At 37.2% G+C, this 25,685-nt stretch overlaps 1 protein-coding gene across 20 annotated transcripts in view; it reads left to right on the forward strand.

Moving 5' to 3' along the window:
- The window catches only part of map2 (microtubule-associated protein 2), a 91,245-nt gene that overhangs the window by 31,991 nt on the left and 33,569 nt on the right, over nt 1-25,685 (forward strand). For 15 of the 20 annotated variants that reach the window (XM_043248488.1, XM_043248492.1, XM_043248491.1 and 12 more), the window contains exons 2-4: nt 2,196-2,272; nt 11,498-11,587; nt 21,901-22,147. In XM_043248488.1, the coding sequence (XP_043104423.1) occupies nt 21,934-22,147 (214 nt within the window). In that variant the 5' untranslated portion in view covers nt 2,196-2,272; nt 11,498-11,587; nt 21,901-21,933. Of the gene's footprint in view, nt 1-2,008; nt 2,087-2,195; nt 2,273-11,497; nt 11,588-21,900; nt 22,148-25,685 lie in introns of those variants that run through there. The other 5 variants (XM_043248494.1, XM_043248500.1, XM_043248505.1 and 2 more) reach the window with 2 other exon arrangements.

Genomic DNA, 25,685 nt, shown 5'->3' on the forward strand with positions numbered 1-25,685 from the left:
CAGACGCCCATGTTACCAAGGAAGTGCATGAAAATAAGCGGGCCTCAGAGCCTTGGAAGCTATAAGCATGAAAGAAGATTCATTCAGCGGTCGGGGGATAACCATCCATAGTGAGGTTTGGGGTGGGGTTTTTAGGAGGGTTAGAGGGTTCTCTGCCCCTCTGCCTGTATGCAGTGCCTTCAGAATCCCACATTTGTTAGGATGATGATGATGGGAGAAAACATGAACAGCCGAAGGGGAGAGATGAATGAAGACAGATCTTTGTTCTGCCCTAATAATGACGGTCAGCAAAACATGAGAGAGAGAGAGAGAGAGAGAGAGAGAGAGAGAGAGAGAGAGAGACCAAAGGGTTGAAGAGAATGATAAGAAGGCAATCTTTTTAAATATCTCAACTGAAAATTAATATTTGGTCATAATTTGCTCACCCTCATGTCTCAAATCTGTTTCAGTGTTGTTATTATTTACTGCTATTAAAACGTTTTTCTGTTTTATATTTTATGTAAATGAAATAAAAGCTTAAATAAAATATGAAAATTTCATGAAAAGCTTTAAATGAGAATGAAAAAAAAAACCCTACAAAAAATGACCAAAGCTAAATTACTAAAACTGACATTAATAAAAATATAAAAATAAAAGCTAACTTCAAACATAAATAAATATTATAATAGTATCTAAATAATAATAAAACAATGCTGTATGCTGTTAATTTTATTTATATATTTATTCAGCTTAAGCTCAAGCTAAAAAAAAAATTAATAAATAAATACAGCCAGTAATGCCATGGTACAAATTACTTGTATTCTATTTTCCATGTTTCATAATGCTTTTTCATGCTATCCGTTTAACAAATTTAACAAATGGGGCATTCAGTTAAATACTGATCCAATATAGAATCGTAAGACTTGGCTGGTCTAGTGTAAATGTGCTCTTATAAATTTCCCATTCACCCCCGCTAGTGACCAGAGAGCTGTTCGGTGGACTTATTGTATTGTGGTGAGTCAGGGGAAGGAGTCAATATTGAGGCCATATGAACACCAGCTACTGTCATATTTCCAATCAAAGTTTCCTGTCTGCATTGCTCTGGTATTTCATATGGTCTATGACAGTTGTGGCCAACTTGAGAATACTGGGGGAAGAGATCACTTCTGTACAACAGAAAAAACTGAGTAGAAGTAAAGATTAAATAGATTTGGCGGTCAAAATAACATCTGAACTTGCAAGCTATTTAGAAAACACTTTAATACTTATTCTTATAGTTGAATATCTTGAACAAATTAGACTGTAATCAGGCTCTTAATGATTAAAGTACAGTTCTGAAGACAATTAAAGTTAAAGAACATTAGAAGTAAATACATTTTACTCAGTAGAATACTCGCTTGATGCGTAATTCATGTAGACTTAAAGGTTATTGCACTTCCCCTATGGATAGCAACTCATGGTTAGCTGTAAAAATGTATACTATCTTTAGTGAACTATACTAACTATACAATAGCTGTAGTCAATATAAATGAAAATAAACCAATATAAATCTCTATCTGTCTGTCTGAATATTTTATGATGCTATTGTTGTCAAAAATGGGAATCAGGTAGACTTAGGGGCTTTTGCCATTTGATGTTCAGCTTCTCGACCAATGGTGTGAGTTTGGGGTGGGTCCATGCGTTCGAGTCGACAATATCTGATTAAAGTCACAATGGAGTGGGCGGTAGAAGTGTCATTATCTTTACCTGTTAAAATATTGTAGAAAAAGCCTTTATTTTGTAATGTCATTATTTTAATGTCATTCTTTATGTTTGTGCCTCGTTGTGAGCATCTGGGCTGGTTCTGGAACATTCCGCTAACTCACTGATTCATTAATTTTTTACTTCTGCTCTTGCTTACAGTCTATCAGGCTGTTAATTATATTACCATCTCAGTCACACACACACACACACGTACTCCTTCTCTCTCTCTCTCACACACACACACATACACACACACACACTCACACACAGCCCTACCCCTCGCTCATACCGCTCTCCCACTTGCTGGAAAGCGGCAGTATGAACGGCGCATACTAAACTCACACATGTGCGTCTCTGGCCATTGGTGAGGAACGTGTATTGTAGCTGTCGAGGTCACGTGACTGAAACGAGGGAACTCTGAGGACACCTTGAGCTCACCTGCCACGTTTCTTTCCTCTTCTCTCTCTCTCCAGGTCCATCAGTGTTTCTCTCTCTCCCCTCCTCTGTGCTAGACGCTGAAGAACAGGATCCTACACGCAGATCTCTTCAGGTAGGCTCTTTATCCTTTTTTCTGGCTTTTCTTTCTGTCTCTCTCCTGTTCTCTTCCTGCCTGCTCGCTGTGCTGCAGAGATGCTGCGTCATTGTGTGTAACGCTCTGGCACATAAGGTGTGTGAGGATCTGACAGGCTGATACGGGCAGTACCGGCATCCTGATTTCTTCTAGCAGCCCTCTGTACCTTTACTTTTCCTTCTTTTTATTTCTAGCTATTAGCATTCTTTTTCATTATTTTGTCAACTAACCCGTCTGTTTATCTGTGCCTTTTTCTGCAATTTTTGAGCATCCTGTACCTGTTAAGAATATTTATACACTCATAGCTCTACATGTTAGATATATTGAAGCAGATGTGAGTCATGTAATTTTGTGTGTTTGCCGGGTGGGATAACATGCTTATGGGATTCAGGGTGACGTGATGTTGCCTGTCTAGACACCTGCCATTAGCATCACCAGACCGTCCAGGTACATATCTGTGATTTAATGGGTCACTAGGGGTGGGTCATATAAATCACAGCATGAGTAGTTGTATATCATAGGAACTATACACACAGACACACACACACACACACACACGCTCATATATATATATATATATATATATACACACACACACACACACACACACACACATATATATATATATATATATATATATATATATCCATCCTATGTGAGTGATTATATATATATATATATATATATAAAATCACCACAGGATGGATATATATATATATATATATATATATATATATATATATATATATATATATATATATATATATATATATATATATATATATATATATATATATCCATCCTGTGGTGATTTTTAGTGCTATATAAAATAATATATATATAAAATAATATAAAAAATTTTTATTGATTAATTTAACATTTCAATTCACAAACACATAAGGACATTATCTATAATTTCTATTCATCATAGTTTTTTTATTTGCTATTTATGTTATTTCAATATATTTGAAGGTGTGTACATTTTTTATTTAAGTGTTAGTGTTATTTATTTATTTTTGGTGTGTAATAATTGTTATTAAAAATTATAATTTTCATGCAGTTCTTTTCTATACAGAAGCTTCATATGACTTATGAACATATGTGCACTAATTATTCACTGATAATATTTCGGCCCAAGAGCAGCTTTCAAAATACAGTAGATGTAGCACCCATGGCACAGTCTGGATGGCAATAATAATTTAATTTCAGAGATGTTCCTTTGCTTTATCAGAGGGAAAGATTATTAAATAACAACTTTGGCTTTATCTGAGAGATATACTGATATTTAATAGGTTTGGTTTGGCTACATTTGTGGATTTTTTTCCAGCCGCTGCACATTAAATACTAATTTACTGCCACCGAACTGTATGGGTTGCAGTAAACACTCTGTAGTTGTATTGGAGGACTGACTGATCTCGGAATCTCACTAGAGACCATTTTGTCACTGAAGTGTTGAGGAAGGGATGTTGACAAGAAAATTCTTGGTTTATATTGTTGTTGAACTCCATCTTTTTTTGCCCAGTCCTTTACCAGTCTTTGTGGTCATGACAGAAAGCATGTGTCATATGCAATGTGACCTTTTCTCATCCATTTATCCGTGTCCCTCAGCACCCCGCTGTGTCTGTGCTGAATAAGGTCACGATACAGGTGACTGTAGTCTTCATGGATCATGCCAGAGGGCCAGTGAAACACAGGAGGAGCATTTTGTCTGCTGTCTGTCTCGTCTCCTGCAGTGCTGTAATGGCAGAAAGCTGCCTGCCATCAGTGGCTGGATGCAGGAACCAACTGCTGTCCTCCGTGACAAAAAAAGCTGCACTGAAGCACAGTCTAGTCTGAAATGTAAAGAAAAATGAATCAATTGCATTTATAAATGCATAATATTAATATTATTAATTAATAATGTAATAGTGATAAGTAACTGCAGCAAAGAGCTGTTAGACATTCTAAGTAATGCTAGTCTGTTTTAACACATCGTTCATGTTTACTTTTGCCTATTGTAATTTGCAAATACAGTAAAAATGCAAGTTTTGAGTTTGATTGTTTTTGTGTTTGTGAGTATTTTCACAGCTGCCACTGCAGCAGACATTAGACCTCCAGTCATTCCCTGCTGGATATGAGTCCTGTGAAGAAAGAAGCGAGCGTGCTTTGTTTGTGCATCCTTGCTTTGCAATTTTTCCATTTTTTAAAGGAATAATTCACAAATTAAATATTTACTCAAAATGTTTAATCACCCTCATGTCATTCTAAACGTATATTCCTTGGTGTGAAATTTTGTTCAGTGGAAGAACGCAAGTCCTACACATTAGGAATGATATGAGGTTGAGTAAATGATGACAGATTTTTCATTTTGGACGTGAACATCTTTAAACATGCCTGCTTTATGTGCAGAAAGTATGAAGAGCTTCTGTTCTGCAAGAAGCCAAACATTAACTGATGTGTGCACATTTTTTATGTTGCTGTGTCATGCCATGTGTCAGTTATGATATATTAAAACACTTCTCAGTGCGGTATAGAAGCATGTGAAGAGACAGAATTGTTTACTTGGCAGGCACACAGACTCTTTCATTGGGAGGCACTGCAGCAGGCAAAGCAATGATGTAATGCCCAAAAGGGGGGGATTGGACACCCCCTTCTTCTGTGTCTGGCAGGGGCAGAAAAGACAGACAAGGAGGGCACGGTTCTCAACCTGCTGACTGAGAGAGACTGATGCTCCTTTAGCGGTGGATGCTACAATCACAGCTAGCGCTTATGTCAGGAACTCAGTGAACTCCATGTATGATGCCATACCGTTTTCTGCAATGTGATTATGCTTAGTTATTCAGTGCATTCCATGAAATTATAGTGTGAACGGATTCAGGTTATTCCCATGCTGAGATTCCCATACTGAAACAGAGTGAGAATTTTCTCACATTCTGTTTTATTAAAAGTAACATTTTGTTAAATGTTAAAGGTAAAACTAATATCAAAAATGGTACTTTGTCCATTTAAAGTGGTCACATGATCAAAAAGCAACTATTTTGTCTATTTGGTGTAATGCAATGTGTTTATGTAGTTTGAAGGAGACATACTATGCCCCTTTTTACAAAATGTAATAAAGACAATCATGTCCCCAGAGTGGTTCAGCTCAAAATACCCTACAGTTCATTTAGTATAACATTTTGAAAACCTATTTTGAGTGGAAGCAGGAACACTCTGTTTTCCGTGCCTTCTGTTTCTTTAAATGCAAATCAGCTTTTGCTCCCCGCCCCCTTTTCCAGAATAGAGCTGCACCACTGCTGCTTGTACTTGCTATAAACATCTATTTTGGTTCCGATTATAATGATATAATTGTAAACCATACATTTTACCCCGTATTAGTTTAAACTTATGATATATGGTTTTCAGAGTGGATACATCCAAAGCATAATGACTTTAAGTAGTTTCTGTGCACCCAAAGACAGAACAGTTAACATGTTTTGCTCAAACCTTTGCCATTGCATTACAATTGGTCCCCTTTTATCGCTTGTGAAATCAATATGGTCTTCTGAAGCCTTCTGAAACGGGTCGATTTGTACGACACTCATCGTTCTAAAAAATCGAGGTGCGCTCTGATTGACCAGCTATCCAGTGCGTTTTGATTGGCTGAATACTTCAAGCGGTTGGATTAAATGTTACGCCCCTTATCATGATTTAGTAGTCTTTTTACATGTCACATTGCATCGCGCCGTGTAAACATAACATTATGTCTTCATCTGTGGTCGGAGAAATGACAAGCTCGTGTTTGAATAGTAAGTAGCAGATTCTTTTAATAAGAAAATGTCATTTACTTAAAGGTTGTGAGTCAGAAGAGCCAGACAGTTAGAATTGCCTCATAGTCTCAGCTAGCATTGGCTGCTCCCAGGTTCAGGAAATAGTCCTCCATAAACTCTTTGAACACACTCTAATATTTGGGTCGAACTGTTCTAGAACAGTGTTGTAAATACATCCTAACCACTGATTTCTATTTGTGTCTTCTTTTGGAAGCACCAAGAAAGTAGTCACAACGACACGCAGCATGTCCAGCACTACAGCTAGAATAATAGCTCTGCTTTCTTTCTTAACGTAAACATTTGTTATGAAATCATGGCCCCCCTTTTTGTGATGCCACAAAAAGGGTGCGTGTTTAAACGAGCGTAAGGGTCGTAAAGGATATTTTTATAAATCTTTATAAAGAATCTCTCTTTGGTTTTGAGACTTCAGTCTTTGCAACTTTAGGGATCTTATCTATGCACTGACAGCCTGTAACAGAGAAATGAAAAAGTTGACCCAGCATCATATGACCCCTTTAAATCATATGTAGTCAGAAATCTGGCTCTTAAAACAACAATTCCACATTCTCTTGATTTATTAACAACTCTACAAAGAAATGTGATGTTTATTATCCCTTGCTTGTTAGAAAATAATTATTCTTTAATAGAAGAAAACTGTCTCCGGCTTTATTACCAAGCCATCATCTGCCAGACAGAGATGCATCTTGACAATCTCATAATTTAGATATTAAGAAAGCCCATAGCTCAGATAATATTACAATGTAATGAAAGATAAATCCAAAGTACATCAAATGAGAATGTCACTTTTATTAGTATCTTTACAACAGAGTAAAAAAAAGATGACTCACTTTGAGAAAATAATAAGGCTGTTTAATATTGGTTTAGTGATATCTTTATTATGACTGCAATTTTCTGATGCAGTGAGGTCTTATAAAGTGTGTTTAAGAATACAATGTAATCTTCACAATGAAAAACTAGTCCTAATTAGATCTTTATTTTTATTCATTTTTAATGGATGTCCTTACTTAGTTAGAAAACTTCTGTAAGCCTGGAGGATGGCATGCAAAAATGTCCCCACTACCTGACAGATGTCACTAAAAATAGTTGTCCTGAAGATTCACACCTGTCTCTGTGACTGCCCTAGGCTCTGTAAACAGCAAATCAGCTGCGCTCAGCCAATCTAAAATGTTCCGAATCATTTTGCACAATTAGGTTTGCAGATAGCAGTCAAATGATGTCTGGAAGTCAACATGAACTTAAAATTGACTTTACTTATTTTCTTCAAGGAATATTGGAAATAAAGTTGTACTGTAGATGAGTTTGTGTATACATCAGAACAGATTTGGAGAAATTTAGCATTACATCACTTGCTCTCCAATGGATACACTGCAGTGAATGAGTGCCGTCAGAATGAGAGTCCAAACAGCAGATAAAACAACACAGTAAGCAACAAGTAATTTACATGACTCCGGTCCATCATTTATCCAATAGAAAAAGTCATAAAATGTTTTTTCTTGTAAACAGTTTTTGATCTGTGCGATATTTCTCTTCCGCTTCAGATAAGATTAATTTTTGATTGGAGAAAACATTATTATGGACAGAGGACTCAAATTATAGCTGGAAGTGACAGTTGTATGTTAAAAACAGTGCAGGAGATGTGCAAGGCACTTGTTGATTACTGAGATGATTTATCAGCTATTTTTAAACTGGATTTCATGTTGACTTTATAGCATAAATAAATTTCAGGTGTGTGCTGGAAGTGTTTTCTCCTAGCAGCGCCTGAACTGAATTATAAATGAGAGCAAGTAATGCAGGGAGACCCACTCTTATCAGGTTTGATTTTTGTTTCTAGACATCTTCTCTGAAGATATTCCTCTCGGTTTCTCAGTCAGGGTGACGGCAGGCAGATGAGCACCAGATCAGGAAGTTATTATCTCAACTCTTCGGAAACTACACTTTTCTATAATGCCATTTTTGACAAAACTATTGTGGTTTCATGCAATCTAAACCGCCAACTCACTTTTGACAAATAAAGTTGAAGAGCAGTTCTGTTCTGGAGTGCATAAAGAACGTCTGTCGGACGTGTCGTGTTCATGGGGTGAGATAGCAGTTCAGCAGAAGCATATTTACGCCATCTGTCAGTCTTCCTGCTTTAAACATGCAGATCTGCTCTGAACATTCAGCCATAAAGCAGCTCTGCTGTCATGTGTCTATTTTTCGCTCCGGCTTCTGCCTTTTTCAGGTTTTTGAATAATGTGCTTAATTTGGAGTTTCTCCAAGTTAATGCAGTTCTTATTTTCTCTCTCTCTCTCTCTCTTTCTCTTTTTTGGATTGTGTAGTCACTGAGTTTAGTCGAGGGAGGCACAGGGCTAATTTAGACACTGCTTGCTCTGAAAATCACATAATGACATCCTGAAAAGAAAGCGTGATGGCCACACCAGAGCCTGCGGTTAAAGCAGATCTTTTCCAGACAACACTGGGCCCACCCTCCTCCCGCTCACTGTCCTTTCCTGCCTTCACTGCTTAGTATGCAAGGTCCAAAATTAACACTCAACTAGTGCCAGTACCAGTAAGAATTGGATTTGGTGAGTAAATTAAAGTGACCGGTAATATCACCAAGGATCTGCAATTCAATACATGCATTGCAAGTAATAATAAAAATGCACTTCCAATAATTAAATGATAATAAAAATAATCGAAACTAAATATTTTGTTATAAAGTGGTGGCCAAAATTATTAGAACAAGTCAGTTGGGTATATCTTTTGCTGTAGTGTGTTATATCAGTATCAGTATAGAGTTCATTCATTTTGCCATTAATTGTAATAATTCTGACAACAGCAGTGCTCCACGCAGAAATCTGATCTCATCATCATTCAGTCTGTCTTGAATGACAAGAAGAATTTCATTAAAAATCTTTAATAAAAAAAAAAAAAAAAAAAGTAATAATAAAAACACATAAATTATGTGGTGCAGTCACCAGTACAGTGTTGTACAAATATGCACACACTCATATATTCATGCATACATTATACATTTATGTCATACGTTTTATATTACTTATTTAATACACACACACGCACATGCAAAAAAAAAAATCTTAGTTTAGTTGCCATTACAGTGTAGAACAAAGTATTTTTTCTTATGTATTTATGTTTTCAGTCTGTATACATGACAGTTGTTTGCTTGTGTGTGTTGGTGTGTGTTAGGGATGCATTAAGTCCCATCTGCTGCAGCAGTATGTCAGTTTGCTGGTTCTGGGACCCGTGTGGGGCTCTCTGTGCCTGCGAGGGTGGAATTACTCTGTCTCACTGGAGTTCTCAGTGTGAACATGCCACAAACGGCACTCATGTTCATGCAGTGTGAGTCACCGTGTGAAGCGTCTGCATATTATCTAGTAGCACAGAGGAAAACGCTGCATTTTCCACCTCATATCCCCTGAAGCTCAAGCAGAAAGTCATGTTCTGGTGGGTCATTGCTGTGACCCACCAGAACAGGACACATAATGGATAAATAGGGGTACATTTAGACGTTATTAAGTTACTGAACATTCCCCAGTATTAGTATTATTTAAAATAGTTGATTTTTAGTGTTTTTAGCATAGTTTTTAGCATGCTTTCTTTATTTTATAAAAGTGAAAGTTTTGTTTTCTTTGTGAGTGTACACAAATAAAAGGGGACCTTTATGAAGTGATGCATTATTTTTAAGACAATAAGTGTTTAAAGCCGAAATGATCACACACACGCACACACACACATCAGTTCCAGCTTGACAGCGTAGTTGGTACTTTATCAATATAAAATACAGTGAAGCAAAAATCAGCATGCGCCTCTGTGTTACTGCTGGAACGTGACTGAAGTACAAAGCCTTATTCTACATAATTAATAATAGTTTAACATTTAGATTTAAAATAAAAAAATGATGGAATATTTGGATTTGTGCCGAGTGAGAGAAGTCGGATAAACAAGCATAAAGCTCCACTTCACAAATAGTTCAGTGTGCAAGTCTTTAAAATATACTCCTTTGTCAGTCTATGTGAGAGACCTGTTCAGAATCAGCACGTGCTCACTGTCTAGGGATTTGTTTTCAAGTGCGCGTTCGCTGTTCTTCTGCTGACGGTTATCAAACATTAAGATGCCCGTACCGTATTTTTCTAGGCTAGTTATTACTGTAGACCCTCTAATCACTCATACAAACAATCTTAAAAGCCTATGGGAATATGGAGTTGTACAGGTTTATCTGGAACCAAAGCTGCAGTCATAAGTACATTATGCTCCATAATAAAGACATGTTGAAGCGGCTGTGAATGGAGCTAAGCAGAGGTGACTGTTGTGTCAGAGCCGCTGTCATATACTGATAACTGGAGCTCTTTATTTAGTTCAGGCCTGTAGAGATGTTCTCTTGTGCCTCCATCAGAGAATTGTGTGTGCTCATGAATGGCTTATAGATGATTCACTGAAAATCTATGCCAGGCCTTCTTCATGGCCATGGAGTGTGTGAAAGAGATAAATGCTATTTCGAAACCTATTGAATTGTTTATGTTATGTAAAGACAGCTTTCTAATAAGGCAACATGTTAAATTCAAAGTTCTGTCATGAAACTCTAAAAGGCAAATATGTCTAAATCTATCACGTGGTGCATCTAATTGGTTCTCTGCTCAACATTCAAATACTAGCTAGTGCTTTCTGTAGCTGTTGCAGGTCTCTCAGAAATCTCCACCTTCCCCAGCTCCACCTGTATACATTTGCTGCAGGGTGATTCTTGTGTCCTATATATGGGTTATTTCATTATAACTGAATGTATATTTAGGTATGTTATGTATATGGGTTATGTTATATGCTTACAGCAGCATGTTGTGTAAGTCTCCGTACTTGCTGTGCCACAGAACAAACACATTGTCATGATAGTAATCTATATGTGACTGATTTTAAATATTAGATAAAATAACAATGTTTTTTTTATTTGTATTAACTATTAGTTTGAGTTTTACAAAGCAGTACAATTGCTTTCTACACTGAAAATAAAAAAAGTAGATTATTAGCATGGAAGCATCATGTGACACGGAAAACTGAAACTGAAAATTCAAGCATGATATGCACCCATTTCAATATCACGGCTTTGATGGACATGCTGGCTATGTAGGCAAAGAATTATGGTTTTTGTATCGTATAGGTGTGCCACTAATGTGTGTGCTGTAATGAAAGCCTGTCTCTGTAGTTTGCCCAGGTGTGTGTGTGTGTCCTACACAGTTGTATGCTGATTGCCTAGGTTGTGATCTCATTAAAGAGCTAATGAGCTCATTCTCTGTGTTAGTAACACATACTCCCATGTGTTCTTCCTTGCACATTTAAACAGATTTAATTATTATGTATATATTTGGAAGCTAACAGGAGTGTTTTTTTGATCTGATCTGTGCAGGTGCTTGTCCCACTGAGAGACTCTTCAGGGCCTTAAAGCCGCCTGCTAAATACGCCACCAATCGTCACTGGAGTACCACCAGCTAAACAGGTACCAGTCAATCCTTGGAGTTCATCTCTAGCATGACCAAACACAACAGACCTTATTATGGCTCCTATTGCATTTGCGTGGCATAACATGTCATATGAAGCATCTCTGCTGTTTGATTCATCCCAGTTCACCTCGGTGTTAGGCAGTTAGACCTGTACTAATTCAAAATTCCCTTTAAGGCAGTTTACTTGATAGGATTTTTGGCAATATTACCCCAAAAGGCAAGCATTTTGCACACAAACAGCATATCATCCAGGCACCGTATGTATAGTAGTGATTTCAGAAGCAGTATAATTCATAATGTTTGTTCTTGCATAATGTAGTGCGGCCACAATGAGGCCTCTTCTGAATTGTAAAAAATGACAAATGTGCAGAAATGTTTAAATGAAAGTCACAAGACCATATAAATCGGTAGTTTTGAATAGGGCCCTATGAGTTAGGGTGAATAGGATTTTATCAGCCTATTAGAAAACAGTGTTGTGTTTATAGGTTCCCAGGCTGCTACTGTTGTATCTGATTTTAGATTATTTTGCCCATAAATGTCATGCAAAAGAAAACAAAGTTTGATTGGTAGCTTGACATGTTTCCCAGACGGCTTTATCCTGTCTGATGTCTAGTTCACACTGCACTAATTCTGTGTTCGTTGGACCACTATGAACCAGCCCTGAAAAGCAGATTTTTTGTTTTTTTGTTCTTAAAACAAAAACTGGGTTACAGTGAAACATTTACAATGGAAGTGAACTATTGAAGTGTTCTCTTTGGTATTATTTATATACTATAAAACAATTTATTCATATTTTGAATAAGGGACAATCAAAATAAAGTGTTACCTTTTACTTTTATATTTTCAGTTATTATTATTATTTATTATATATTTTTGTTTAGCTTTATTTTATTTTTATTTCAGTTTTAGTCATTTTAAAATCAACATTTATTTCACCAAGACTGCATTTCTAATTTTGTTTAGATTAAATATTTATATTTTATTCAAATTTCTAGTTTTTAAATAGAAATTAAATGTCAAAAACGACATTTAATACTTTAAGTTTATTAATAATAACAGCATAGCCACAAGATATAAACAGCATGAATATAAACATATTTTAACTTTTTTCTTGTAAAGCTAAACTTCATTGCCATGACAGTTACCAACCTCAAATATGGGCCCTATTCACTGACATTTCATTTCCTCATTGGGCATGAGTTTTTTTTCTTCATACCACAATTGTACTGAACCTGGAATATTATTTCAAGCGGCCAGCTGCAGCGTGGAGCAGACTGTGATTATCAAAAGTCTGGCTTCACGAAACTGCCTCAGATCTACATCCAAAAACCTTGTAACCCTGAAATGTAATACAGTTTCAGTTGTAGTTACAGTAGCAGATTGAGGTGGAGAGAATGTTTTAAGTCTCCAGTACACAGGAGCTGTGAGTGGGTTGAGCGGGCGGCAGAGAGCCCTTCAAGCTGCTGATGAGCGTGACGCACACCCGCGAAATACCAAAACAAAAGCCAGTTAATAAGCAGTGCTTTGCTTTTCTCTCTGCTTCTGTTTTCAAGTGAAGCTGCGGCAGAAGGGCTTTTCATTAGCCTTCCTCTCCCTGCTTTTGAATGCACGTTGGGCCCTCTGAGAGATGGAAAAAGGCGAAGGCTCTTCCGATCAGTTTAATGAATGTTTACACGTTCAAGTTGATGGGTAGGATGTGGCTTGGCGGGTCGATGTTCACATGTACGGATGCCCACGCAGAGGACGTGTGAAAGAAATGAGATTCCTGTCGTTTTTTTCTCTCCCTCAGTTGACTAAATCGTGCGCAGCTGTTGATTTTAAAGATGTTTGCACGTATGTGCAAACATGAGTATTTATACGTTGGTATATGTGCACGCTCACTTACAGAATGCATGTGACTAATCTTCGGCAATAAAAAAAAGATTAGCAAAATGCTTAACTTGTAATATTTTGGGTTAAGCCGTCAGTTTTTGTTTTATGAGTCAGCCATGAGTCACACATTAGAGGATATTCCAGCGATTGTATCATGCTGTGTGAATGAAGATTTGAAACTAATTTGGCACCTATACACAACATAATTTAATAACTCTTTCTTCCTCTCTCCGTTTTCGCTAGTGTATAACCCTCGCCGCTGCACTAGCATCCATATCAGGACCGTAGGCAGCGCAGAGCAGTGCACAGCATCACGACTACACTTATGCAAGCTCGTTTTAACAGGTTTCACAGCAGATGTGTAATCTAGCCTGCAGGCTTTAATTGCATGTGCAAGATGCTATAGCGGTATCATTCGTATTGGAGATTCGAATAATCCCACTTTGAATTTTTAAACAGCTTGAGCTCCCACAGCAAACAATAATAATTTTTGCATTTTAGAACTAGAGGAAAGCCAGAGGGAAAGCAAAATACTAAAACACAAAAAGACGCTTGTCACTATCCGATATATAAATTATAGATTGTATTTTTTCAAAAATCACAAAGGGATGTGCAGGATTCTAATGGAATTATCTTAAAGCATTCAACGAATCATAATGGATCCTTTAAACATCTGCTAAAAACCTAAAATTCTACACTGGAAACGGGGCTTTGAGATTAAAAAGGATATTCTTTTTTTTTGGTTATCCTATTAGGATCCTTAAGGTAGACATGAAATGACAGATCAGAATCTATTTTCACTTCTGTAATGTGACGTTTCCAAGTGGGAAGAAGGATTACATATGTAGGACAGGTCTTAATTTTATCTATTAGGAACTGATTGAATTCTGAAAGGCAGGATTTCCAGACCAGACCAGAATGTAGTTTACAGTGGATTGTTAAGGTCACGAAACATCAACAGCAGGGGATACACAAACTTTTGAAAAAAATGTTTACTTGAGAGCATCTAGATATGTTATATCTCAGACTTTTAAAAAAATATTTTTTCAATTAGATTTTTTGCTATTGTTAATTCAACTTTCACCATTTTACATGAACCAATTAGTGTGTAATTGTGGCAAGATTTATGAACAGGTGCAATACCCTTCTACATTACATCAGCCGAAACAAACAAAGAAACAAAACAAGTTTAAGAAATTGAGTAGTCTTACAGTAGTCAACATTTGAAGTGGATCAAAAAAAGTTAATCAAAGTTGAACTGTAGGCAAGAACGCATTTTGGTTTTAGGTTTTCGGACTTTGATGAAAGGTTTTGATCCACTTTTTTCGTGGACTTTCATGCACAATGAAGTGCAGGATGAATCAGACCAAAAATCTTTTGTGTCAGGAAGCTGAAAAAATTGTCTGACAGCAAACTTATTTGCTGAAGGCCAGATACACTGAAGTGGTATCTAGGACCAGGTTCAAAAACCTGGTCCTAGAAGACACTGACGCTGTGGGTAAGCCTTCTTCACACAGTGTAGAGAGGGTATTGAATGTCCAATTAGGTAGATTGAATTTCTTACAGATACTGTGACAATCTTGAGTAAATAATTCAAGAGCAAACGGTACTTTAGCTGTGTTTCAATGGAAAATGTTGTATCACTCTTTATTCTGCCCACTCTTCTTAGACTGACAGACAACCCCTTTATATAAATATAACCGATAGGTTTAAGTTCACCTCTTCCTGTAGCAAATAAAAAGACCCATAAAAACCTATATCTGTGTCCTCGTTTTGCAACACTGTGCAGTAACACCCCAGGACAGTTCTCAGTCCACATCTAACATAGTCCAGTTGCTGTTCTGTCTTCCTGTTGGAGCGTGTATGTGTGAGCTGAGAGCTCTGCAATGCAGCTGCAGTGGAGTGAGCCAGATATCCGTACGGAGAGAGGAAGAGTGGGGGAAGGAATGAAGAATAGTACCTATTTAACCTGCAGTTAGCAGCAACTGCAAGCATACTCTTGATGTAGATTACTTTCTGTGTGTAGAGGTTCTTCAGTGCTTGTCTTGGCAAGCTGTTTTTTTAAACTTGATTCGGAATTTGGCACAAACCCATGCATTTGTGGCGATGCATGCAATCTGCATGCAAAGAGTTTGACTTTTTCATTAGTAATGTGCAAAAAATCTGCAACTTCTGTTTGACTCATTGGTAGGAGACACATGACAAATGAACAGTACAGTACAGTACAAAGTATGATTGATATCCTTATCCTATAATATTTATTAGAAGTCTGAAGCTAAAAAAATCAGTCTGTATCATACACTTTGTGTTTTTCTGTGAATTGTGAGGTATCCAAAGTTTACAGACTGGCTCTGACTAGTGTCAAATTTTAATGTCACAACTCATGAAGTGTATTCCAGGTTTTACAGAACACTCTTATAATATGAAGAATTATTTTTATTATCACAGAAGAACTTTTTTATGCAGTGGAAAGGTTCCATCGATGTTAAAATTCTTCATGGGACCACCAAAACCAGTAAAGGAACTTTATTTTTAAGAATGTAAGAATTAGTGAAAGCCCCCTATGTGCATTTCCATATTGATTTCATGCATTTCCATATGAATTCTACTGCATATATTTGCTTGCATATTTGTCACGCACTTGAATAGCTTTGAAATGGTGTACAAAAGGGTTTAAACAAGGGTTTAAGTGAGGATTTCTACTGTCGTGTGGGTTCGGATTTAATGTTCATCCAGACGCAATTGCTTTTTTCGTTTATTCAAATAGTGTTTACTGTCAGTACGTGCCACATTCCAAGGATTAACCCCAGTCGCGGTGGTGCGCCTATTCAAATTTGAGATCTATTACGAGTTATTTTGAACTTTCGGAATAGAAAAGTTAAAGTCTTTGAATGTCAATGCAAATGTTCATCTTCTTCTGGGGCAATTTAATGCCATCCCCAGTAGGGAGTTCTGACAGCATGAACAAAATCCCTACCAAAACAGTTTGGGGCTTTGACTTCACAGCTTCACAGACACCCCTAAAGGTTGCAGGGTTTGGATAGGGTGCACATATCACACTGTCTGCTGAGGGACGTGCGAGTGCCAGGGGCGTAGATGTCTGCCAACTGGCTCTGGTTCACCCAGGGAGAATTTGAGAATTTTTCCTGCTTCTCTTTCTGGGAAAAAAAAGAAGGTCAGAGCTGTCACTTCCATCTGGGTTGAAAGAAATGGCTCGTCCGACTGCCATCCTCTCTCAGCCAATTAGAGCGTGCTACTAAGCGCCACACTTCGTCCACCAATCACGCTCGGGACTGCGCGGGGGCATGGGGTTCAATTTTGGCATGGCACCAGCTACAGGCAGTTCATACTGAAAAGCAAAACGATATTCTCATGTTTTTGTTCTATTTTTAGAAGTAACACTTTGTTTGGGGGTTGTCTGAGGACAGTGTAACAGCTTGTTCTGTTCTTGACTTAATCTCTGTGCTGGGGTCCGGCAGACAGGTTGGCTTCCTGTGGTGCTTATTTCCCAGAATGCACCACAAAGCTCACACCGGGGGATGCGTGATGATCAACCTAGTTTCTGCTGAAGTTCACTTCCACACATTAGCCCGGCTGGCCGAGAACGGAGAATGCGATGTGGCTGTCTTTTCGTAGACGTCCACTTCATCAGCCATCCATCCATCTCTCTTTGCGTGTACAGGAAGTGGCCCTGCAGTGCTGCGGCAGCTGAGAGTAAATGAAAACACACATAAACAGATGCTTGTGGTGGAGTTTATTCTATTCCAGCTCAGTTTTTTTTGTGGATTTATAATGGATTTGTGGAGAATAAACAAATGACATATGGCTTTAGTTTGATCTGAATTGTGGGATCAGATGCAGATCAATTATTTCAGGCATGTTAATTTTTGTTAGCATTGGCAAAATCTCTTTTAATGTAAATCTGTTTAATTGTGGCCATCTAGGAAATGCCTCGGGCAGCTGCTTTTTGTCTAGGCAATGGTTATAGAAGTACAGCTGTTTGTATAGGGAAAGGCAGAAATCTCTCCAAAACTACTGGCTAAACATCAAAATTGGTAATGAAATCGGACTAAAGTATTATGTATTTTGCTTCTAAAGCTGAAATCATTTCAGATCAGTCCTGCCAATAGAATGCTGCAGTGGTTATGTATTTTTAAGCATGGTCCCTGTTCCCCTCGACAAAAACCTAACAGGTTATTTCCGAAAAATGCTCTGTGACCAACAAAAGTAGATGATTCTTTGTTTTGACAAAATGTGACACTACATTGGGCTTATTTTAACCACAGACCTTTTTTATTAAAAACTTTATTAAAAACCTTTTCTGGTCTTGAGTTTCTAGAGCATTCTAGAGCAAAGGGCATCCTTTCTTTCTTTTTTAAATTTTTTTTTTTTATTTATATTTTCTTAACTTTACTTTTTTTCGTAATCTAAATTCATAATAGACCTGGCACTGTATACTGTGAATATTATTGTGTCTATTGGAAGCTGCTTTGGTTATAAATGTCTGCTGAATGGATAGATGTAAATGTTTTGCTGTGTTAAAAGGTTTCCCCCATTCATTTTCTACAAGGGCTCCATTTGCTCTAGTCTTTGGCTTTAGTAAGTCATCACAGTTGTTTTGGGAGCAGTACCCTGGACCTGCCTTGTGCATCTTTACTGGTAGGTCAGGTTAGCTGACTGGCCTCATGCCTGGTACTTTTACAGTGCCCAGCATACGTTCTCTAGATCAAGATCATCAGAAGCCTGGCTCTCAGACTTGGTCTCATGCCCAGTGTACCACACCTGCTGTCGCTTCAGTGTCTATTCAAACCCCCTCAAGCTTATTGAGTATAACCGCCATTTCTGTCCACCAGAGTGTGCTGTTTTTCAGATAAATATTTCATTGATGCCGGTACTGTGATGTACTCAGTTTATGCCAGGTTGCAGTGAGATTGACAAAATTGTGTATTTGTGAGTGCGCCAGTGTACCTAAAGGATTGACGCTGGTCTGAAAGCGACCTTGATCACGTAAAGACTGTGAGGTGAGAGATAGAGAGAGTGACATTGAGCTGACCTGTTTCCTGTTTTTTTCTGTGAGGAGTGCTTTCTCTGATTCCGACATTGCCAAATAAAAAGAGAGTCCTTGTCAGTCTACAATAAATAACTAAAGTCTTTTAAGCAGAGGTCTTCAGCTGTTGTGAATGTCCTTGTCCCTGTCACTTTGGAGACACTTTCACAGTGATTTGCAGCGACATAGTCATAGTGATTTGGTTATATGGGATGGCATGACCAGCAGTGGCCATTGGTGATATGATGTGGGTTTGTCCAGTGATGGAAAATAATTGAGAAATTGAATTTTATGCATGATTTGGGAAAGACAAATAATCTATCTAATAAATAATTTTGGTTATTTATTAGATAGTAATTTAGTAGTTAGCATGATAGTAGTTAAATGATAGCTAGCATTTACTAATATTAATGTTCATTTCTATTAACTTCAATGTTAGTTTAAGTACTAATGCATTTTAACATTTAATAGTGTATAAATAACAATTTAGTTACTAATCGTAAATAAATTAGCTTTAATTTAAAATACTATTTATTTATTTTCTTTACAAAACTTACCTGTTTAAAAAGTCCCATGTTTTACAGTTTTTAAACATTCAGGATTTTCTTGTCATATTTCTTCTAACTTTGTGGAACAGTTTTCAACTCACATATTTGAAACACTTTTGGCGTAGAGTGCCAGTGGGAGTTTTGCATTAGATTGAATTTTTAGTGGTAGGTTTAATGCTTTCCCACGATTCCCCCGGTTAATCAAGATCTCAGCGGGGTTCTGTCATGACTGCGGCACCACTGACACCCAGCAAGCTATCAGACTGTAATCTCAGTGTATCTGGCCTTCAGCAGAAATGTTTGCTGTCAGACGATTAGAAATTTAGCATATATGACAGTAATGATATGGATGAGTCACTTGTGTGAGTCTTTGGCATTGCCCTTGGCCATTGCAGCTGACTTTACAAGTTAGATTAAGAAAATATCTTGCATCTGAGACTTAATGTCACTAATTTGCAACATTACTGTACTTTTTGAACATCTTAATAAATTAAAAACACATAAGAAGTCTCATTCTAAGCAAAAAAAGGGCCAAAAAGGTCAACACCATTACAATCAGGATTAAGTAAACTGCTAAAATTTCATTTAATATTTTGGTTTATTTTATATATATATATATATATATATATATATATATATATATATATATATATATATATATATATATATATATATATATATATATATATATATATATATATATTTATATATATATATATATATATATATATATATAATAATTATTTTTTTTTTTACTATTTGTAGGTTAATTCTTGTAACTTAATATGGTTTCAATGTAAGTTTGTGGGTTCTTTTGCCCAATTTGTGGCCTGCTTAGTAATATCACACCCCACTTCATCAAACCACATAATTTTTTGTCATTTAACATGCTGAAATGCAATACTTACGGTTTGGCGATTTGTCCAAATCCCTATGTAACCCTATATATGAGCAAAGTGATGCATGTCCTAGCAACATCACCAAATTAAAGTAACATGATACCTAATTCTGGATTACATAGCCTTTTCCTTCCACCAGGAATCTTAGGGGTTTGCTTGGGAGTTACTCTGAGAGATCAGGCAGAAACTTTTCCTATAATCAACCGGTTGCAATAATCCTAAAAGCCTCGAGAAAGACCCTTAGTAACACCGAGTGAGGGATTGAGATTGAGAGGGAGCGAGAGGGAAGGAAGGCGTCCTCCCTCGAGGAGTTACTGTCAGTCAGAGAGAAGGAATGAGTCGTAGCTGATCAAAGCCTCCATTAGCAGCGCAGACAGACTCCCCTCCACCAGCACACACTCAACAACCCCACTGAGCAATTAAGATATCATGAACATCTCTGGTGGCCCGAAGTCATCTGAAAATTCACTTCAGGGTGAAACTGAGAGAGAGAGAGAGAGAGAGAGAGAGAGAGAGTGGGCGAGAGATAGAGGGCAGAGTTCGGACACGAACAGACACTACAAATTAAGATTTACAAGCTACTGCTGCACTTTAAAACTTCAGCTGTAATTGCTGGCACACTGGTGCAGCCTGTCTCGCCCTCTCTTTCTCATTCTTTCTGTCTTATTTATGGAGGGCAAATGCCCTTGTTGTGGCAAACATTGTATCTTTATTGCCTGTGTACCTTATATAACCGACAGGAGACTGTGACATTTGCTATAACCCACCAAATTCAGTGAAAACACATGTTCTGTCAAGTGTATCATCAAAAAAAACAGGCTGCTCTTCCGTCCTTCACCCTCATTTTTCATATATGTTGTGACAGGTGAGGAAGATGTGAAGAAAGTGCACTTCACACTGACACACTGCTGTCCTTTTTCAAAGAATCTGCTGTCAGAGTGTGTTTTTTCAGTGTAGTGCAAATCATATCTGGCACCTACCAATGTTGTCTGGTCCTGTTTGCAGCTTAACAATCCAAGTGCTTGGAAAGAAGGGTCTGACGTGTAAAGTTAATAGTTTTTGTTTTTATGTGTTGTTTAGGGACAGGTTAATTGTAAATGGATTATACCAATATAATGTACTGGCATGAAAAATTCAAGTGATGGCATAGCAGTTCTGGTTATCAGGAAAACGAATAACGGCATTACTCTATCATCTTAAAGTATTTGATAGAAAATGTTTTTTTTGTACTATTTGCATATACTTTATAATAATAATATATTATATTACATTATACAAGTGTTAATAATTATTTCATATGCTGTTAAAAGGTTTGGAGGCAGTCTCATGAATAAAGATATATTTTAATGATCAAAATACTGTAAAAAAAACTATAATATTACTTTAGTCTTCAGTGTCACATAATCATTCACAAATGATTCTAATATGCTGATTTGTTGCTCAAGAAACATTTCTTACTATTATCAATGTTAAAAACAGTTGTGCTGCCTAATATTTTGTGGTAACAGTGATATGTGTTTTTTCAGGATTGTTTAATTGTGTAACATTTTGTAACACTATAATTATTTTTTAATATACTGTCAATTTTGGTTAGTTTAATGTTTGCTTTGTTGACTTGAAGTATTAATTTCTTTAAAAAAGTCTATGTATAGTTACTGTAAGTTATAATTTGCTAAATAATACATTTAATGTGGTAACATGGTATGATCAGGTCATAATTAAATATGTGATATCTTTATACATATAATTTGTACACTGCATTCTGATATATACATCATGTATGGTGGTGCTGTATTTAGTTGGTAAAAATCTTATATTTTCTGAATATACCTTAATTACCTGACACTTAGTTGAGTAGATGATGGATGTTGTTTGATGTTTGATATCCAGTGGCATTTTGTTCAGTCAGTGTATTAATATTAAGCATTCCTCTACTATTTCAGGAGTAAGGAGTGACCTCTTCCCCTCTGGTTCAGATGGCAGACGGTCGGCAGCCTGAGGACAGCGGCCCCCAGTGGTCATCTCCTGGAGCCCAGGGCTCATCCTCCCCAGGTGGGCATGGAGAGAACGGCTTCTCTTCTACCTACAGGACTTGCCAGCCTGGCGGTGCTCACGCTGGTTCTGCCGCCTCCTACGCTAAAGAGAACGGCTTCAACGGAGACCTCTCCTCTGGACACGCTGTGACTGCTGGTGAGAAGCAGAAAATGCCTTTCCCATCAGCTTCTGTCCACAGGAATCTCTAGGACTTGTTCGATTGATGACTTCAATCAGTGCTGGAGGATTAGCTTTAGACTTTTTTTAGATTTTTTTGAAGTGAAAGTTGTTAAGGATTTCCTTTCCAAGTTGACAAATGATAGAGGTCAAATAGAGGTCAAACTGTGTGACCTGCAGTATAGTGCCTGGTCCTTATTGCTGTTATTTCTGGCCAAGAATTGCCCACTTAGACAGGAAGAGTCTGCAAGACTGTGAGTGTGTGCATTTATTTGTTTGTGCGTGTGTGTATACATATTACAGCCAGTCGAAACATTTTGTGCAATGTACACAGATCAGACAGTCAGTGTGTCCACTGGGTGTGCTATCTGGCTGAAACTAAAGGTCAAGAGGTCAAAAGTAAGAACAACATTGTATCTCATTATTATTATTATTTTAATATTATTTATTTTTTTACTTTTTTGCTTGAGTGAGTGCGTAATATGGTTGCAAACTTGCTGGAGGCTCAACATGACTGAAATGTTATAATATATATAATAGATACTCAAAGCAGCCAAAGCACATATTATCCACAGATGGTTTATCTCAATATTTCATTAAAAAAATAACACAAGCTCCCTGCATTCTATCGTGCATGACAGCTATTAATGTAAAGTGAAAGGAAAGACAATTATGTCTGGTTTTTCCCATTGAAATGATAGACAAGGGTTAATAATAGTGTGCTGCCATTTTAAAAGTCATACACTTGCACTTACATCTCCAAAGCAGTTTAATCTTGTTTTTGGAGACCAGAGAGTATAGACGTCTCTGGCATGAGGAAGTAAGTTAGGCCAGCGCTTTTCTGTCTGGGTATTTGTGAGGCCTCAGGGGTGTACGAGGAAGAAAATGAGGTGGCACTTCTCTCATGTCAGCACAAAAAAATGTAAAAGGAAAGATTGCAGGGATGCTGAACAAAGGTCTGGCTGAGTAAATTGCAGGGGAGCAGCTGCCATGGCAACACTCTGATAGTGAGATCTGCTGCTGTGAACCTGCGCGGGGGGAAGGAGTGCTGCTGTTAATTACCCCTCTAATGATGGATCATAACTGCCTATTACACACACAAACAATACCGGCGTTGCTGTACATTTGTAAGGATGTACATGTACACACAGGCACAAGAACATGTGCACGATTACAGGCATTTACCAAGGAATCTTACAAATGTTTCACCTCAAAAATCAACGTTCACAAAACACTCCACTGCTAAAAAAGTTATTTTATTTTTTCTAAAGAAATTACTTTCATTACTTTTACTCAACAAGTACATTTTAAATGAATCAGCAGTAACAGTAAAGACATTTGTAAATTAGCTAAATATTTAAATCACGTTCTTTTGAACAATTGTATCAGTCGAAGAATAACAAGAAATGTTTATTGAGCATCAAATCGGCGTATTCGAATGATTTCTGATCATGTGACACCAAAGACTGGAGCAATGGATGCTGAAAATTCAGCAGGAATACATAATATATTAAAACAGAAAACTATGATTTTTAATTGTAATAATATTTCACAATATTACTTTTTATAATTTGATTAAATGATGAGTGTAGCATATTCCTTTCAATAACACTGAAACTTTCCAACTATGAACTGTTAAACGGCAGTGCATGAATAACATTTTTATATTATGAATATTAAGATTAATTGGCTTTGCCTGGTATAACTAATCACATAGATACTGCTCAATCATGTTAATTTTTTTCATTCACAGTAAGGCTACTGACTCTTAATTCGAATAAAATTAATGCAGATGCATTGCTTAAAAATGCTTTGAAAAAATGTCATTTTTCTGTTATATGGGTTATTCTGTTATATAAGTTATATACATAACTTTTCTGTTATATGGATTGCACTGATGTTAGTACGTGGTGGGAGGGGTTGCGCAGAGGTATTCTGGGAGTCCAGTCAGGTTTAGAACAGACACATCAGCAGAAATGTTGATGTTAAAATTTGTAGATGAAGAGCAGGGTGAAGTTAGATGGACATATGAAGAGACAGATGCATCTTTCAAAGTGCCTATCTGCACTTATTGAAAGCAATGCTGTGACATCTGCTTACATCACACATATGACTGCTCACCTAAAACTACATATACATTTTATTTAACAATAATAATAATTCATTATTAACAATAAATGTCCCCTTTCACATATGAAAAGAGCAGCTGCACTGATATCATGGGGCTTTTTCCCCTGCTAGTTATTCTAGTTTTTGGCACCTATTGTACTTTGTCCTTGATTGGGTGGTTCAAGTTTCTGATAATCAAACAGGTGCAATTGATTATGCAATTTGTATTTATTTGTCTGTGCGATGTTGTAGAACGAGCCACTTTCCCAACTTTGTTTTACAAACTGCTCTTTTCGGAGTTCTAAAAGTTACAGTATGTTTTCATAATGCATCAACCCCTTTCATCCTAAAAGATCAAGGAGAATGTGATTCCTTATTATATTACCATGGTAAGAGGACTTGATGCAACATGCATAGCCTTTTTCTGAAGAATTTGTCTGGACATGATCAGCATCCCGCTGGAAATCTCCCATATTTTTAAGAATATTGTTCGGAATCCATTTATTTTATATTCACAGCATCCCATTTTTTCAGATACTGCTCCCATCGTGTACAGTTTACTTTTTCCTATATTTCACCGCTAATAGTTAAGTGTATGTTTTTCTTAGCAGTTTTATGTGTTTATAAAATCCTCTTGCTTTCCAGTAATCTCTGTCCTCTGTATAAATCATCTCAGTTCCCTTGTCACCTCCATAAATACTTAATACGTGCAAAGCCGGGCAGAAAGCATCACTGCACCGATCCCTGACAGTGAGTGATGGAAATGGACTTCCCAACTCTATGCTAACGATCCTTCAGCCAGGGTTGTGTGTTAACATCGCTCATGCGTTTCTCATTAACAAACCTGCCGTTATAAATCACAGTGAACCAAGAGAACAACTTGTTTCTTTTGCTTGCATCTATGCGTTTAATTAATGATTCCAGGTTTGGTTTTCATATTTCAGCACTGACTTGGCTATGTGAGCAAAACAGCTAAATGTTAGAGTGGGTCCGACTGTGTGCCCCCGTGGAGAGAAAGACCTTCTCTGAGAATAGTTTCTCTGCCTCGGTGACTCTGTGACTCTGTGACTCTGTGATGGTGAGATTTTTGAGCCAAGGGGCATTGGCAAGGCTAGCACGCACAAGAGCCCTTCAGACACACAAGAGGCGCTAGACCGAAATACTGACAGCGCGACATATGACATTGCTTTGCATAAAGAACGGGACACTTGAGAAGCAGAGAGGGAGAGAGATTGCTTGCTGAGGCAGCTGTTGGCTTGAATTATAGGGGCTGGACTGAAAAGCTTGCCAGCCAAAAAATGGTGTGAATTACATAAAAATCCTATTTAAGTCTTCTTGTTAGTATTGTAAAAATGCATTACTTTTTATTTTATTTTGCTTACATTTAGGATATGAAACTTTGACATAA

This window comes from Puntigrus tetrazona, chromosome 9 (assembly GCF_018831695.1).
Source record: "Puntigrus tetrazona isolate hp1 chromosome 9, ASM1883169v1, whole genome shotgun sequence".
In the NCBI taxonomy this organism is placed as follows: domain Eukaryota; kingdom Metazoa; phylum Chordata; class Actinopteri; order Cypriniformes; family Cyprinidae; genus Puntigrus; species Puntigrus tetrazona.